At 45.1% G+C, this 18606-nt stretch overlaps 1 protein-coding gene across 1 annotated transcript in view; it reads right to left on the bottom strand.

Moving 5' to 3' along the window:
* The window catches only part of CLNK (cytokine dependent hematopoietic cell linker), a 230304-nt gene extending 213855 nt beyond the window's left edge, over positions 1 to 16449 (bottom strand). Inside the window, exon 1 of the mRNA XM_065405737.1 lies at positions 15602 to 16449. Within this exon, the coding sequence (XP_065261809.1) occupies positions 15602 to 16449 (848 nt within the window). The remainder of the gene's footprint in view (positions 1 to 15601) is intronic.
* Between the last annotated feature and the right edge of the window lie 2157 nt (positions 16450 to 18606).

The raw sequence follows: 18606 nt of genomic DNA, 5'->3' as shown, positions 1-18606 counted from the left end.
GACCCTCAAGAATTGTACATCAATAACTATGCTAAACTTTGTGAACTTCAAGGCACTCTGTGTGTCAATCATTATCACTGCATCTGTGAGGCTCATAGCATAGCTGGAATTTAGCTATCCATGGAAACAAGCTGGCTTTAGAATAAGAAACAGCATTGCCAAATGCAACTTGAATGGTACCAGTCAAATCACTGAGAAGGCAGGTCTGCGCTGTGGGTTAAATCCAGGCACAAATGAAATCAATGGGAGTTTTGCTATTGACTTCAATGGAGTCAGGATTTTATTTTGTGCAACCTACTCTGAAAGAGACACAGATGCAAAGATAGGAGGAAAATCGGGAGAGGACCGTGTTGTAGAAAAGTTAATCACTTATCACCACCTCTCTGCTGCTTTTGGCATTGCTGATCACAACCTTCTTGATGAGTGTAGATGCAATAGAGACTTAGAGTTTTGACCAGGCAGAGGTTTTTAGAGATGCTGGTGATGAGAACAGTTTGTGTAGTGAAGGGGGAGGAAGCCAGATTGGAGATGATCCAGGAAGGAAATGTGAGGTGGAAAGAGGTAGGTAGGTGTGTGTGTGTGTGTGTGTGTGTGTGTGTGAAGACCACAATATATTAAATATACTTGGCAGGCATAACCCATTTGAGCATTTTTTCCTTTGAAATCAGTGGGACTGTGATCATAGACTTCATGATTGGGAGTAAGTATCAAATGTGTTACCAAAAAATGAATAATGCATCTATTTCCATGGCTCAAATTCTGTTTGCCGTGCACAATTGTTTTACTCCCCAGCAACTTAAATCAAGGTCTATTTCATGGTCCTCACACAAATGGGCCAAGTTCTTTACTGAAAAACAAACTATTAAATCAAAACAAAAGTGAGTCAATCAGAGCTGTCTTGGTGTGACGTTGGCTTTTTTCTAGATATACACAAGGATTTTTACTATGGCAACTAGTCTGCTTTTTAAATTGAAAATAACTGCAGTAACAGCTCTTGCACAAGAGCCTGCTCCTCTCGGAAAGCTTTTCAGAGACACACTACTTTGCTGTGTGAATTTTTGAACAGGGATCTCACCTATTTTCTTGTTTTTATGCTATTTACTACTTTTTTTTTATTGCTTGCTGTCACAACAAAGCAATTTATAGGATAGAGGGTGCAGTATTATAAATCAGAGAGAGGATGAAAATGTTCTAACACCCACCATAAGCTTTGATTTAGAACATAACATAAGAACAGCCATTCTGGGTCAGACCAAAGGTCCATCTCGCCCAGTATCCTGTCTTCTGACAGTGGCTAATGCCAGGTGCCCCAGAGGAAATGAACAGAACAGGTAATCATCAAGTGATCCATCCCCTGTTGCCCATTACCAGCTTATGGCAGAGGCTAGGGCCACCATCCCTGTCCATCCTGGCTAATAGGTCCATCAATGGCTATCTTCCATTAACTTATCTAGTTTTTTTATTTGATTTTTGTTTTGTATTAAAATGGGTCAACAGTTTTCAATAGTGTAGCTACCTTCCCATACCAAGAATCCCCCTCCCATTCAGCAATATGGGAAGGATAAGATAGTTGCAACCCACAGGTTCAAACCCCACGTTCTAAATGATAAAACCTTTTCCTTTTTTGTCTTTAAACAAGAAATACACATGTCTGGGATGTCAGCTCACTGAAGTCAGTGACAAAGATCTCATTAACTTCATTTGTGCAGGATTCGGGCCTGGTTCCTTATTTCTCTTTATTCTTTGAACAATGGGGAGAAACAGGTTGAACCAAGCTTGCAGCAAACCCTTGAGGGCATGCAGCCTGCTGGTTGGGAGTCCTTCCTCCCCTCTTACTTTTACAGGGCTCTGACATTTGAGCCCTTGTCCATCCAAGGTTCTTTAAACTAAGAGTGGCTCCCTCCTTTGGGACAGGTTAAGCACAGTCTTTCTTTCTTTTATGTATTCCCACAATAATTACAAACATTGGTGACCATATTTCACTACCCCTGGATTCAGTACTAACATAATTTGTGACCCAACACCAGCCAAGTTGATTACAATAAGCAAAACACCGCTCCAGCAGCTGAATATCTAGCAAATCTAAGCCAAGCAGGAGCAAACTGTATTTACATAAACACACGCAGGTTCTCTTCCCCTCTCCCAGCTAGCTGTTAGAGAAGCATTCATTCAGACCATTCTTACAAATAGATAACGTACAAGTGAGAGAGTGATGGAAAGGGAGCACAGGAAGTAGTGTCATTGAATGGAGAAGTAGCATCTGACTTGTCATATTTTGTATGTGCACATCCTAGTCAGTAGGTTAAGAGGTGTGGGGGAGAGCAGGATATGATGTTCAGGCCCCCTTGCAGAAGTGGGATTTCAGGTGGGAATGAAAGGAGGAGAGGGTAGAAACCAATCAGAGTGGATCAATTACAGGGGAAGAGGGAAGTGTGGAAGAAGGCCCAGGCTCAAAACTGGAAGAAGGACACAGTGATTTGTTAGTTGAGTGGAATGGATGAAAAGAGGAGTGAGGTAGGCAGGGCCAATGCTGCATAGAGCATTGAAGGCCAGGATGAGGGGGTCTGATCCAAAGTCCATTAAGATCAATGGAAACACTTCTATTGACCATACTGGACTTTGAATCAGGACTTACATGTTTAAGTTTAGTCCAAATGGTGAGGAGGAGCCTGAAGTGGATGTGATCAGAGTGGTGGTCAGAGCGGTGAAAGAGGTAGGTGAGTCTTGAAGGAGCTGTTTGAGCAGACAGAAGTGTGCAAGGTAGACTGTCTGTGAGGCTAGGGAGAAGGAAGTTGCAATGGTCAAAATGAGAAATAATCAGGGCCAGAACCAGAGTTTTAGGGGTGTGGATGGAGAGGCAAATGGAACAAATCTCAGCTCATGTTCCTACATTCTTTCTGCTTGAAACTATCCTGCACTTTCAAATGGACATGGTGGTATGGAGTCTCAGCTTGTATAAATTGGTATAGCTCAATCCAAGCCAATAAATCTTTGCTGACTTTTACACCACCTGAGGATCTGTCCTAGCCAGTGGTGGGCAACCTGCAGCCCATGGGCCTCATGCAGCCCGTCAGGGTAATCCGCTGGCAGGCCACCAGATAGTTTTGTTTACATTTGCACAGCCGCCCGCAGCTCCCTGTGACTGCAATTTGCTGTTCCAGGCCGTTGGGAGTTGCGGGAGGCATTCTTTACCTACTATCCTCCTTGCTGTACACTGATAAACAGCTGTCACATTCCATCTTAAAGTGGCTACAATTTGCTGGTGAAGTGGTGGTAAAGCATTTTGGGATCCTCTTGGATGAAAGATGCTAACTATCTATAATTTATTGCAGTGCTACTATGAAATGGGATCCAGATAAATTAAAGTTTAACTGGCATTTGTAGAATTCAAAAAATAAAAAGGCAATGGAAAAAGGAATAAATGCTTATTAATAATGAAAGTTTGATAGAAAAAAATCACTAACCTTTTGTTTTCTTTAACATTAAGCCTCAGAAGGACCCAGAGAAATTATAAGTGAACTTTGTAACCAGTGAATGCTCGTAAAATAAGAGCAATTCTGCATGCAAGGTAAAATAGTATTCTGCTAATGCTCCCTTGCATATTTCAAATGAAACTTCTCTGTTAGAGTCCACTAAACAAAACACAGATGCACCTCAGAATCCTTACTGCAGCAAAATAAAGGCTCCATTTTCACATTAAAATGCAATTCCCTGTGAACAACTTTCAGTCAAGAATTTTTTAAATATTGAAATATAATTTTCCATATTGCAAAGGTTCATTTTTATTTTTGTTATATTGGCTCCTGCTTTAACTGACTCTGCAGTCTTCTGATGTATAATGAAGGGAAATTGGTTGTCTCAAGGGACTGTAATTGAGTCATCTCTAGGGACTTGAGTTTGAATTCAAGCTGTATAAATCAGGAATAATTATATGTCTGGTGAAGGAGTAACATTGGTTTTACACCAGTGCAAGTGAAATCAGGCTAAGACCCAGATTACTGGTTTGTATTCAGTCCAGATCAGAAGCAATGTGAAAGTAAGTGTGTGTGTGTGTGTGTGTGTGTGTGTGTGTGTGTGTGTAATTCCATAGCTCTTCAGTGATATGAATTGGTGCTGTCCTGTTCCTAATTAACAGGTGTCTGCTATTACATCACAAAAACTACAAAAACCATGGGGTGCAATTGTACTTTCCAGGCATTTGGCCTATGTCTTTCCCCAAAGTTCCCAGAGCTCTTGAGTGTGCAAGGTGAGCACAGCCACTAGCAAGCCCCTTTCAGGGGATACAACATACTATTTCAGTCTGTTATTTTCCCTATGTTCCTATACTGGACCCATCACCACAATATCGGACAGCTCTGCAGTGAGCTCTGCCTTCTACATGTTCTCTCCTATGCATTTTGTGCTCTGGAAGGCATTAAGAATGAGCCATCTCTGCACTCCTATTTGGCCAACTCCATAGAAGCTCAAGAGGGAGAGGAGGCAGCATCTTGCACCCTGAAGCAGGCAGGCACCATGTGTCCCACTATTAGCACTACCAGACAGCTTCAGAGAGACCGAGGAGTCAGCATGAACTGTACATGCATTCCTCCATTCCATTCAGAACAAGGGGAAGGAACACTTCCTGTACAGTGTAGAAAAGCTGCCAGTGCCTCTGGCTGTCAATTTATCAGTCTGTTGATTTGACTGATGGACAAATTCACGTTTCTTTCTGTTGTGACTGGAGGAGCTCAGTTTGCAGTACAGTTGCTTGAAACTTTTCCTGATTACTCAGCTCACTTAAAGCATTTTAATAAGTGGTGTGATCCAGAGACCTTAGTGCCAGTGAAGAGGGCACAGGGTTACTTAAGGTTTTACAGGGCTCCCCTGGGTTGGGTAAGTGCATCATAGTTCACCAAAGGGTGTCAGGTAGGATGACCAGACAGCAAATGTGAAAAATCGGGACAGGGGGTGGGGGGGTAATAGGAGCCTATATAAGAAAAAGACCCAAAAATCGGGACATCTGGTCACCCTAGTGTCAGGTGAGGTCTCTACTGACAGGGCCGGCTCAGTTTTTTTGCCGCTTCAAGCAAAAAAAAAAAAAAAAAAGGGGGGGGGGGGCAGAGTGCTGCTGCAGCCAAAGCCAAAAACAAACAAACAAACAAACAAAAAAACGGAGTGCCACCCCTTGAAAAGGGCCGCCCCAAGCACATGCTTGGAACGCTGGTGCCTAGAGTGGGCCCTGTCTACTGAGAGCCAGCAGCCCACTGGTCATTGTATAATCATTGTGAAATGTATGTACAAATAATATTTAAGGACATATGTATCTATACCAGGGTTCTCAAACTGGGGGTCAGGACCTCTCAGGGGGTTGTGAGGTCATTACATGGGGGGTCACGAGCTGTCAACCTCCACCCCAAGCCCTGCTTGCCTCCAGCATTTATAATGGTGTTAAATATATTTAAAAGGGTGTTTAATTTATTAGGGGGTCGCACTCAGAGGCTCGCGATGTGAAAGGGATCGCCAGTAAAAAAGTTTGAGACCCACTGATCTATACTGAAAATTATGTTCTTAAGGTCTTGGAGTGAAGTTGGTTCATCTCCTGGCAGCTGCCCCAGCAGTTGGCGTGCCTTGGATATGTTCCTTTCAGGCAGGAGATAAAAGATGCTTTTCTCTGTGTCTGGTCATATGTGTATCTGCCTCACAATGGAGGCCTATTTGCATATTAAACCAGGGGCCTGTTGAAAGGTTGTAAAATGCATAAGAGAAAATCTACAAGAAGAAACAAAATAGCAGGGAGTCTCCTATTTATGAATGAAGACAAAGAATGAGGCTTCTATATCTTGGGAGGCAAAGGAACACACTGGGTCCTTCACTGTTTCAGGATCACAACAAAGCCTGGCTGTAAAACACTGCAAGGACTTTGGGTGAGTATTACTCCATAAGACATAGGAGTATCTAGTTAATGCTAGGTTCTAGAATGCATGTTAAGATTTCATTTATATATAACCATTTGTTTCCAATATTTGCTACTACTTGAATTTCTGTGCTTTGTTAAGTAAACTTTTATACTTGTTTTCACTATAAACCTATCTAAGTGCTGTGTGTTAAGCGGAGTGGTGATCTGAGGTGGAACTGGCCAGCCAGGGTATACTGCTTCTTTGGAAGCAGCGAATATGTGACTACTGTACGTGCCAGAGGAACAGAATGCTCAGATGGCTCAAGGCTTGGAGTGTGCCTATTGCCAGTGGTGCAAGTAAAATCCATTTCTTACCAGTATGGGGGGGGGGGCATATGACCTCCCCACGTGACCCTCCATGTGACTCCTCCCTCTCTGCCTCCACCCCAGGACCCCCATGCTCTCCCTGTCCCCTCCCCACGATCCACCCACGTTACCTTTGTGTGTGTGTGTGTGGGGGGGAGTGCTCTGTCCTCCTCCTGCTGTGCTGGAAACTTCGGGAAAGGAGCAGAACATGGGGCCACTGGGCAGACCCATGCTGGCAGATCCTCTGGCACAGCTGCTGTACCGCCCCCAGCCCTGTCCTCTGGCGGGGCTGCTGCTGTAGTACACCGACGGAGATGCAGCTCTGTGGAAGGACGGGGGGTGGGGCTGGGAGTTCTGCTCCTTTCCCCACTGGGAGGGGCAGCAGGGAAAGGAGCAGAATGCTAGCAGGTTCTTCGGCACCTGTACTGCCCCCAGCCCCACCCCCCAGCCCTGTCCTCCGGTGGGGCTGCTGCTGTACAGATGGAGCCGGAGGAGAGACAGTTCTGTGGAAGGGCAGGGATGGGGCTGGGGGTGGTACAGCCATGCCAAAGAGGAGACGTGGGGCCACTGGCTCCTCCTTTGTCTTTTCAGTACGCTCTACGAGCTATAAGTATCTTGCTGGTACGGCGTACTGGAACGTATGGGCCTCCTTGCACTGCTGCCTATCGCTAACCTATAGGGTAACAGCTGAGCTGGAGAGGTCTAGAGGGGAGTGCGTGTGTTGCCTGTGGCCAATGGAGTTGGGGAGCTGACCCTTGGCAGGCACAGACAAGGCAAGCTAAGGGCAGGTGGTAGCAAGGTTCCTCACTGATCTGGGTACCCCTCCCACCCCTCAGGAAGCGTCACAACTGATTCTTTATTAATGGGACTGAATAACAATGCATGAAAAATATACAAAACCAAAGTGAAGTTAAAATGTAAACTAGGAAAAATGTTTGTTTGTTTCAAATAGAGCCAAAAAACCTTTTGAGCTAATTAACAAACTTATTTCTAGATTTATTTGCAGGGTGTCAACCCCAGAATTAATTACAAAATTCTACAATTTTTAAAATAAACTGTATCTTTTGCCTAATTTATAACTAGAATCTTATACTGAGGTGCTTAAAACATATATAGTGAAGACAGGGTTTTTTGTCAACTAAACCCAGTGAAATGACTTTAAATTAAAGATTATTTCTTCCCCAGCTCCGATGCCATATCAGAACATTGGCTGATCTTTTATTTCAAATGAGCAACAATATCTATTCTATCTAAGAACAGCTCTGTGTGAATTTCAGTCCTAATTAAGAATTCCTTGGCTTTTGTGAGTTCAGTACTGACTCTTTATATTATTTTAATGCAGATGAATGAACTAGTGCTAAAAGCACATGTACTGTATAACATTCAGAGTTCCAATGAAAATACAAGAACTAAAAATATGAATATCATTATTTCTTTAAGACAAAAGCCAGCACTCATTTTCTAATTAAAAATTTTCATGGAACAACAAGATCATAAGATCAGGGTCTTATAAAGTGCATCAAGAAAGAATGTGACTCGGATGGGTAACAAACAGATCTATGTTGGCTTCTTCAAACTGTATCTACTGCCACTAAGGCTTACTTACTGTATTGCCACCTGTCCAGAAACATTGACAGTTATGTTTATGAATAGAAAATTAATTCTGCTCTTTATTTTAGTAATTTGAACTCAAAAGTGTATTATCTCTAACATACAACAAATGTAATGGGTTATGGATAGGTAGAAATGCTAATTAATGACCCATTACCAGATTTCACAGTAATAAAACTCTAACAGAGTAATTTAAATGCATCTTCAGAGTTAAGAGCATATGTTAAAATGCAAACTACATAGCAATGTGAATGCATCCTTTACTAATTTCTTCATTCAGAGGTCCCTATTCACTAAAGAATGCTTATCCAGACGTAGCACAGAAATTCCCAATTTCATGTGGAGAAAGCATGTGCATTTAAATTCTCACGCCTAAAGGTGTGGGATAAAGGACTAGCATGTGAAAGGGACTCAGAAGTGGAATGTGCGTCATTTTCCTAAAGCAAGGAATGAATGTTCTTATATCATGGCAACAGGCAGCACTAGTTGGAGAGTGTTAATGGAATTCTGGTAAGCGAAATAAGGAGCCTGGCCCGAATCCTGCACAAATGAATTTAATGAGATCTTTGACACTGACTTCAGTGGGTGCAGGATCAGACCTGAACCAGAGTGAAGGAACAACACGTAAACCCTAAGAGCAAATAAGGGTGAAGAGAATATATGTCTATATCCTATTCCATGCCAACAAAGATGCCAGTTATCTCATGGGGTTGGGGGGGAGGGAGAGTGAGGCAGGTACAGCAGAGCTGCAAAAGGTCAAGCTTCAAAATTTGGATGTAGATCCAGATTTTGACTATGCCAACATTTGGGAGTGTTTCTAGTTCAGCCCCTATAAAATGCTGACCTAGGTCTAGGTTATGATTCTTCACACCCTGTTACACCCACATTTATAGAAGGTGTTTGGTTCAGGCCCCTCTCTCTGAATGAATTGCCTCTCGTTCATTAAGAGTGCTGTCCTCTCTTACTTTCTCTGGGACTGTGCTTAGCACCACAGAGGCAAGCAGCACAAGGAGGAATGGTAGTGACAGTATTTTGGCAATAGATAATGAACGTACTGGAGTTACGAATACTGGATCACCCAGATCTGTATGCAGAGGGACTCTCCATAGATTGAACTCATCCCTTCTGCATGGAACAGAGGTGAGAGGTCAGAATACCACCCTCACCTCCTCCTGAACCTTCAGATTATTGTCTCACATCATGCAGAACAGACATGACAAAAGAAACTAAACACAACTGTGTGATTCATATGATTCCTATATTTTTGCTCCTATTCTAATTCTCTTTTCCCCCCTAGCTTACTTTGGCTTAATGAAATAGTGGTCACTCATATTAGTGGACTATATAGAAAACTGTAAATCCAGGACCAGAATCCAAATTAGAAGGATTGGTGGAGATAGCAATTTCTAACACCTAGAGGGCTAGATGACACTTCAAACTAAATCTTGAACTCCAGGCCAAAAATCAGTTTTCTGAACTGAAGTCTTTGTATTTATCTTAAATCAGACTTGTTTTCTTTCATTTTCCACAAAAAGGAATTCCAGCTTGCATGAGCAGAATCCCCCAGCTATTTTATTAAGAACTATTCTCATTGTAAAAGTAATACAGACTTTCACTGTGGAAAAAGGTGATCACTTAGGGTACATACAACTAAAATAAAAAACCAACTAGGAATGGTGTCTACGAGGAATTCTAATATACTTTGCTATGAAGTATGAATCTTGGGCCAGATTTTGCTCTCTGTTACCCCCAGCATCCCCAAGGAAGTTGATGGAATTGAATTTAGGTAAAATTTGACTCCGGGGACTTGATTCTCTACTGCCTTGCCCCTTATGTAGGAGTTTTTTTGTTTGTTTGCTTCATAACTAAGAAAATATAAGCAAATAGTAACTGTAAATTTAATTATAAAGTAAAAGTGGCTGAATATCACTTCATTAGAACTGTCTGAAATTTTTCATTCAAATGTCCTTTTCAATGCAAAATTGAAATTTCTCCAGGAAGTGCCCATTGTCAATGACACTTTTTTGGTTTTTAACTGGAAAAAATATTTGTTTGCCAAGAATTGAAAATCTTCAGTCAGTCAGGTGAAAAAAAAATCAGCTGAACCATACAATTTTGCCTCACCAGCCAAATTTTCCAGTGATTTTTTTTCCCCACAGGAAGTACCCCCCCCAATCTATTCAACTTAATATCCATACAAGAAAATTACTAACAGATAACTTAAATGTATAAATGTCCTGCCAGAACTGTAGGCAATGTGCAATCATTATCAAGTATTTAGATCAAAAAGACTATTTAAAATATGCCTTCTGTCAATGATATTTGATTCACAATGATAGCAAATATGAAAAGCATGTGTTATGCATTGAATTACATGCCATATTAGTAAGCTTTTCTGACATTTGTAATGACTTCCTGGTTTTGGAATCTGTAGGTGAATTATTTTTTTGCACAAATTCTTTTTGGGGCCATGAATGTGTGCATTGTGTAGAGAAATGATGCTCATCTCCCCAGCCTTCACCTTCCTGCCCCTGCCCTGTCCTCATTTTGGATCTGAACCCTGTGAAGGGGAGATTCCAGTTCTTTGCACTGGTCACAAGATCACACTCTGTAACATGGCTGAATTTTTCCAGCTGTGGGTTAACTTTTGCTTTCCTCCTATTCCCCTTCTCCATTTAACTGAGGTTCAAAACCTAGATTCTTGGTTCACAGAATCATAGAATATCAGGGTTGGAAGGGACCTCAGGAGGTCATCTAGTCCAACCCCCTGCTCAAAGCAGGACCAATTCCCAACTAAATCATCCCAGCCAGGGCTTTGTCAAGCCGGGCCTTAAAAACCTCCAAGGAAGGAGATTCCACCACCTCCCTAGGTAACGCATTCCAGTGCTTCACCACCCTCCTAGTGAAATAGTGTTTCCTAATATCCAACCTAGACCTCCCCCACTGCAACTTGAGACCATTGCTCCTTGTTCTGTCATCTGCCACCACTGAGAACAGCCGAGCTCCATCCTCTTAGGAATCCCCCTTTAGGTAGTTGAAAGCAGCTATCAAATCCCCCCCTCATTCTTCTCTTCTGGAGACTAAACAATCCCAGTTCCCTCAGCCTCTCCTCATAAGTCATGTGCTCCAGCCCCCTAATCATTTTTGTTGCCCTCTGCTGGACTCTTTCCAGTTTTTCCACATCCTTCTTGTAGTGTGGGGCCCAAAACTGGACACAGTATTCCAGATGAGGCCCCACCAATGTCGAATGAAGGGGAACGATCACGTTCCTCGATCTGCTGGCAATGCCCCTACTTATACAGCCCAAAATGCCGTTAGCCTTCTTGGCAACAAGAGCACACTGTTGACGCATATCCAGCTTCTCGTCCACTGTGACCCTTAGGTCCTTTTCTGCAGAACTGCTACCAAGCCATTCGGTCCCTAGTCTGTAGCAGTGCATAGGATTCTTCTGTCCTAAGTGCAGGACTCTGCACTTGTCCTTGTTGAACCTCATCAGGTTTTTTTTGGCCCAATCCTCTAATTTGTCTAGGTCCCTCTGTATCCGATCCCTACCCTCCAGTGTATCTACCACGCCTCCCAGGTACTCAGGTTCACAGGTACTCAGCCCCACCGTAAAAATGTAATTACTGTTGTGCTAAGTTGTATTATTTTAAGGTGTATTTCCCAGCTGCTTTGAGTTTCTGATTGTCTCTCATCACTCTCTCTCTGGCAAAGAAAGAACATATTTTGATAGTTCATTAAAAAAAATATCAACACAGGCTAGTATATGCTTCTGTTACCAGGTGATTTATATTTTTCACACCATTTTATAGTGAAAGTGAGATAATGGCTTCTACTAAAACTGGGGAGAAAATATCTGTCAACTGAATCTGCACTTTCTGGGTGGAGGGCAAAAGTTGTGGTGGAAAAACTTTTCTCATCTCTACTGCAACATGAGTGCATCTGTAATTACACCTGTTGGTTAGTACAGAGGGAAATAAGGCTCTTTGCCCCACCTTGTCCTCATTTTCCCTGATCCCTATTTAAGTTTTACTCCAGAGAGTGCTAAAAGGAAGCATTCCTTACACTCAGAGTGTAGTGGATAGAAATAAGGTAGTATCCCTTTAGATAGTTTGTGAGCCTTGTGGCAGTGCTCAGTATGTTCTATGTTTTAAAAACTGCCAGAAACCAGTCACAGCAGCTAGGCTTAGCATGTCTGTGTTTATCTAGCAAACACCTTACCAGTGGTTTTTTCCATGTTGCTTTTATTGTAAAGAGTAAGAGACACAACAGAGAGCATAGGGTTTGTGATAACTGGCCCCTCTGTGGAAAGTGCAGGGGGGAAACGTTGCTTGTTTTTCCAATCCCTTATATGCTCATATGCAGGGAGAGCCACAATCTGCTAAACAATTTAGGGCCAGGGTCTGCCATTTTTCATTTGTCTGAACTATAATAAATGCATTCCTGGTGCAACTCTGTTGCAGGCACAGAATGCCCGAGGCAAAGCAACAGCGAAGGTTCGTGGCCCGGTGTGCTTCGCGCCAATAAACACACCAGGTGGAGAAGCAAACAAAGTTTATTTGAGATCTCAAAGCGGTGCTAGGAGACAGGCACGTCTCAAATCCAGCACACTAACAGAAAAAAAACTTTCTTCCTTTATACCTTTTGCAGTCAAGCCTCATCCCCTCCCTTCCCCCGCTACCCCTCCTTTCCTCCCCCCCATTCCTCTCTCTCTACCCCTCCTGTCCCTGGTAACAATTACTAAGCAAATAGCAATTACATTTAAGCAGTTAAGTCATTCTTGGCAGCTATAAGCCTAGCTTGTTAGTAACTTCTTTAAACCGTTATCTTGTCCTTTTTCCCTTCAGCCAGAAACATGCAGGCCTCATTATTACCGCTTGCTACCGGTAAGGGGGGTTACCACTGATAGCAGGTTGCTTATACATTCCACTTGCACCTGGCTTTTGAGGTCGATTAGAGTTTAAACATGGAAGGAGTTTGGTTCAGGCCTAGTGCAGGAAGGCTTCATTGACACTTGTGATTTTCCACCCTCCTGAGTTACCTGGGGTGATGGTGATGCCTGGTGACGTCAACAACTCCCTCCTTTGAGAATACTCAACAAGCTTTTGGCTGAGTTTTCTCATATTCTGTGGACAAGATATGATTGAGTGCTATGAAGCTGGGGTTCTCAATGAGAGGGTATGCCGGGACTTCTGGGGAACGGGGGGCACAAAGCTTACGGAGGAGCATCTTAAAACAAGCAATCAGGAGGAGGGTGACCAAGCACAGTACCACACCCATGAGGAGGAGACGCACAAGGCTATTTCCCAATCCTCCTAGGTTGGGCAGCCAACTCCAAAGGGAATCGAAACCTGTGGGTTCCCTTTCCTGGGCCTTCCACTGCTCAAAAGCCTGTTCGGCTGACAGGACGTGCTTGTTAATGTCCTGTGAGTTTTCCGGAACATAAGTACAACATTCACTTCCAATAAGGGCACACACCCTGCCCTGGGAGGCTAAAACATAATCTAAGGCCTGTCTATTTTGCAGGGACAGCAACCGGAGCTGGTAAAGCTCTGAGTTAAGGCTTTTCTCTATGGCCAAGGTTTCATTGGCGAACTTGGTGAGAAACACAGAGAGCCTGCGATAAAATTGGGTTAGCCGTCCTATCCCATAGGATGGGAGGAGGATCATACCCAACCTGTCTCCTTCTGTGATGGGCGCTGGGGTGGCATACAAAGATCTACGCTGCCTGGGGCGGCCAGGGGGCAATTTAGGGAGAACACGAAGGGGAGGGGCAAGATAGCCTACATAGCAGCTTCCATACCACCGATGCGGTAGCCACTTATAGGCAGAAATTCCGCAAATATAAAAGGAGTGGCCATTTCCTACCAAGCCATTATAACCGCGGCGCCACCTATTTGTTTCTTTGTCATTAAACGTTGCTAGCCGGGCGGTAGAGTCGGATTTGCCATTAACATAGACAGGGACAGAAGCATCACTGTCAGGGGATACATAATACTGACAGGTGCTATTCCCAGCGGACCAGGTGTGATTGCTGGACTTAAACTGTCGATAGCACACCAACCCGGGGGCCACTGACCGCAGCCTGATAGGGAAAGGGATCTGCGTTGAGTTGGCCCGCGGCTCCCAAGGGTCGTCCCTTAATGCATACTGGGATTTAATGGTACAGTTTTGCGACAAGGGGGTACCCGAGGTATTTTTTTCCCCTACTGAACCATCCCCAACAGATATCTGACCAATTTTGGGGAACGGCCCTCCAGGGTAACCCTGCTGCGTGGTGCGGGACTTGGGAGCATACCCAGCAGTTAGAGAGGTTGAACTCTTGGGCAAAGCAAGTCCTTCAAGGACTCATATGTGTTTGTTTCCAAGTTAGTAGGGATTCCTTTCCATCCCGCATGTGGTCGGGGGGAAACGGGAGGTAACGAGAGGAGTGTCCCTATGGCAAAGAGTACCACTGTGGCAGACCCTGGACCTGAACTCATGCTGAGCAGGTGACCCTAGGGCCTGACAATTACAATTCCCCAAATACCCACAAAATAACAATTACCAATAGCAGGCAGACTAAAAGCAAAAGGGACCAGGCCACCAGGTTAGGCCGGCCCTGTGAAAACAAACACATCCAACGCTCAGAGTTCTCGCGGGGAGTGCGCTGTGACTGTCCAAAGAGATCACAGGGCATTCCCGGCAGGCCTTATTGTCTTTTGAATAACAGCTTAAGTCCCAGGTCGTCGCTGGCAGTCTTCTCTGCAGGCTGGACGGTCTACCATTCAGGAGCAGGCACTGCTTTCAGGCGAGAGTGATGAATCCAGTTCTTGTGTCCTTCGACCTTTGCTGCTGTATGGGAGACCAGCAGGACGGTGTGGGGTCCCTTCCACTTCTCTTGGAGAGGCTCGTCCTTCCAGGTCCGAACGAGTACGGAGTCACCTGGCTGCAAGGAGTGGATCGGGGCATCCAGCGGGAGAGGCTGCAAATCTTTGGTGTACCTGTGGAGAGAACAAAGAACAGCAGACAGAGAGCACATGTACTGAGATAAGAAACCACAGCCTACCTCCCACTCCCCTGCCAGAACCGGTGTACCGTTCATAGGCCATGCCCTTCCAAACATAATCTCGAAGGGACTGAGCCCTAACCTGCCCTTTGGGAGAGCGCGAATGCGGAGCAAAACAAGGGGTAGAGCATCAGGCCACTTAAGGGAAGCCTCTTGGCAGACCTTTGAGAGGTGCCGCTTAAGTGTCTGATTTGTGCGTTCCACTACCCCACTGGCCTGCGGTCGCCATGGAGTGTGGAGCTTCCAGGGGATTTGCAGGGCATCCGATATCTTCTGAACAACTTGGGATGTGAAGTGTGTTCCATTATCAGATTCCATCCACTGGGGGGAGTCCAAACCGAGGAATGATTTCCTTGACAAATTTAAGAGCCACCGTTTTGGCAGTGTTGTTACGACATGGGAAGGCTTCAGGCCATCCGCTGAATCGATCCACTAAGACGAGAAGGTATCTGAATCCTTGGGTCCGGGGGAACTCAGTAAAATCTATTTGCCAAACTAGTCCTGGGCCTGGGGTAGGTTCCAGAGTGGCTGGTGGCACTGACACTCCTGGTCGAGGGTTGTTCTTTTGGCAGACTAGACATTCAGCCTGCACCTGGGAGGCCAGAGGCCTAAGTCCAGAGGTTAGAAAGTATTTATTCATAAGCTGGGAAAGAGCCTCTCTTCCTGCGTGGGCAGACTGATGTAGTTTCTGTAGTACTGGCCGTATTAGATTTCTTGGTAGGAGGATTTTTCCTTCCGTGGAGTGGAGCCATCCCTCCTTTTCCCGGAGCCCAAGTGTGTTGGCTAGGTTCCTCTCTTCGTGAGAATACTGAGGGGTTGGGAGCTCCCCCACTGATGGGATGAGGGCATGCATATGGGCATCTTCAGCTTCCTGTGGTTCCAGGGTAGCAGCTCGCTTAGCCTCTCTGTCCGCCCGGGCATTACCCTTAGCCACATCTTGATCTTCTCTTTGATGAGCCTTGCAGTGTATCACTGCTACTTCTGAGGGGAGCTGTACCGCTTCTAAAAGCCGGAGAATTTGAGGCCCATGTTTAACCGGAGAACCTTGGGCTGTTAACATTCCTCTTTCCTTCCACAGACCGGCATGAGCGTGTAGTATTCCAAAGGCATATCTGGAATCAGTAAAAATGTTAACTTTTTTTCCTTTTGACAGTTCAAGTGCACGGGTTAAGGCTACCAATTCAGCCAGCTGGGCTGATGTCCCAGCAGGTAAACCCTCTGCTTCCACAGTCTCATGGAGAGATACAATAGCATAGCCTGCCCTCCTTTGTCCGTTTACAACAGTACTGCTGCCGTCAGTATACCACTCATAATCAGCATTAGGGAGGGGTTGATCTTTTAAGTCTGGGCGGCTGGAGTATTGGACATCTATGATTTCCAGACAGTCATGTTCCTGCTCCTCTGTCTCCGGTAACAGGGTGGCTGGGTTAAGGGAGGGACAGGTCTGTAGGGTAACTTCAGGATTTTCTAACAGTTTTGCTTGATACCGAGCAACCCGTGCCTGTGTAAGCCAGAGACCACCCTTAGTATCCAGCAGGGCTTGAACCATATGGGGAGTATACACTTGCACAATTCCCCCCAGTGTCAATTTCTCAGCTTCCCCAAGCACTAGTGCAGTTGCTGCGACCGCCCTCAAACAGGCTGGCCATCCCTTTGAAACTTGATCCAGTTGTTTAGAAAAGTATGCCACAGGACGCTTCCAGGCACCTAATAGCTGGGTAAGCACTCCCAGGGCCACCCCTCTCCGTTCATGCACATACAGTTGGAATGGCTTAGCTAGGTCCGGCAGGCCTAGAGCTGGAGCTTCCATTAGTTTCCTTTTTAAGATTTTAAATGCCCTGTCCGCTTCTGGGGACCAGTGAAAGGGGTCATGATCCGCTCCCTTAACGCATTCATACAAGGGTTTAGCCCACAGTCCAAACTCTGGGATCCATATTCTACAGAAGCCTGCCATGCCCAGAAACGCCCTGAGTTGTTTACGATTGCTTGGAATAGGAATTTGACAGATAGCTTCCTTTCTTTCACTTGAAAGCTGACGTTCCCCCTGCCTGATGTAAAATCCTAAATACCGTACTTCTGGGAGAGCAATCTGAGCCTTACTCTGTGCTACTCGATATCCTCTGAGTCCAACAAAGTTCAGGAGGCTTACAGTGGCTTTAAGACAAGGGATTAGACCCACAGCAGCAATCAACAAGTCATCCACATATTGCAGGAGGAGGACCCTGTCTTTATATGGTGGGGGTGTTGGAGCCGAAGGGGACACCGACTCTGCCATCACAACCGGAGGAGGGTTCTGGGGACTAACAGTAGTTACTACTGAACCTGTCGGAGTCAAATTACACCTTTGCAAAAGATCTGACCTATCTCTTAACAACATAAACAACTGTACATACATATGTTCATTCCATTTACCCGTACGCTGACAAAACAAAAGCAATTGAAGGATCGTATTATAATTAAGTGATCCCTCCGGTGGCCACCTTTCCTGGTCCTCTAGCTGATATTGAGGCCAGTCTACTGTACAGAATCTTTTCAGTTTACTTTTAATCAACGGATCCGATCCAAACACTTTCCAGTTCACCAGAATGCATTCCAAGGGTGTACACCTTGCCCTGCCTGCCGTACTCTGTCCCTGCCCCATATTAGGGAGACTCTGGGCGTCCCCAAGTCAAAACAGGTAGACACTGGGCGTCCCCAGGTCAAGACAGATAAAGTCCCCACTGGACTGTTCCTACCTTATCCACAGGACCGGTTCCCCACCGTCGCCCGCGGCCACAGCTGCTTCTCCACTACTCAAGCGCGTTGCACCGTTGTGCCCTCCAGGGTCGACCAAACCACGTCTCCGCTGAGGCCCCCGATGAAGTCACCGGTGAGCTCTGGGCGTCGGTCGTCGCCGTAGTCCGTCGGCCTCCAGGAGGGATCCGGGCAAGGCTAAATTTCAGCCTCGAGCCCACCCAGGGACGCCAAAACTGTTGCAGGCACAGAATGCCCGAGGCAAAGCAACAGCGAAGGTTCGTGGCCCGGTGTGCTTCGCGCCAATAAACACACCAGGTGGAGAAGCAAACAAAGTTTATTTGAGATCTCAAAGCGGTGCTAGGAGACAGGCACGTCTCAAATCCAGCACACTAACAGAAAAAAAACTTTCTTCCTTTATACCTTTTGCAGTCAAGCCTCATCCCCCCTCTTCCCCCGCTACCCCTCCCTTCCTCCCCCCCATTCCTCTCTCTCTACCCCTCCCGTCCCTGGTAACAATTACTAAGCAAATAGCAATTACATTTAAGCAGTTAAGTCATTCTTGGCAGCTATAAGCCTAGCTTGTTAGTAACTTCTTTAAACTGTTATCTTGTCCTTTTTCCCTTCAGCCAGAAACATGCAGGCCTCATTATTACCGCTTGCTACCGGTAAGGGGGGTTACCACTGATAGCAGGTTGCTTATACATTCCACTTGCACCTGGCTTTTGAGGTCAATTAGAGTTTAAACATGGAAGGAGTTTGGTTCAGGCCTAGTGCAGGAAGGCTTCATTGACACTTGTGATTTTCCACCCTCCTGAGTTACCTGGGGTGATGGTGATGCCTGGTGACGTCAACAACTCCATTGACATCCCCTGTATATAATCAGTCATATTACTGTGTTTGAGCTTTTCAAAGCAACTCTTATTCAAACTTGCTCTCAGTTTCTAGGGAAAATTATAGAAGCTGTTAGTTT

Source organism: Emys orbicularis, chromosome 5 (genome assembly GCF_028017835.1).
Source record: "Emys orbicularis isolate rEmyOrb1 chromosome 5, rEmyOrb1.hap1, whole genome shotgun sequence".
Lineage (NCBI taxonomy): Eukaryota > Metazoa > Chordata > Testudines > Emydidae > Emys > Emys orbicularis.
This window is presented reverse-complemented; position numbering and strand designations above follow the sequence as displayed.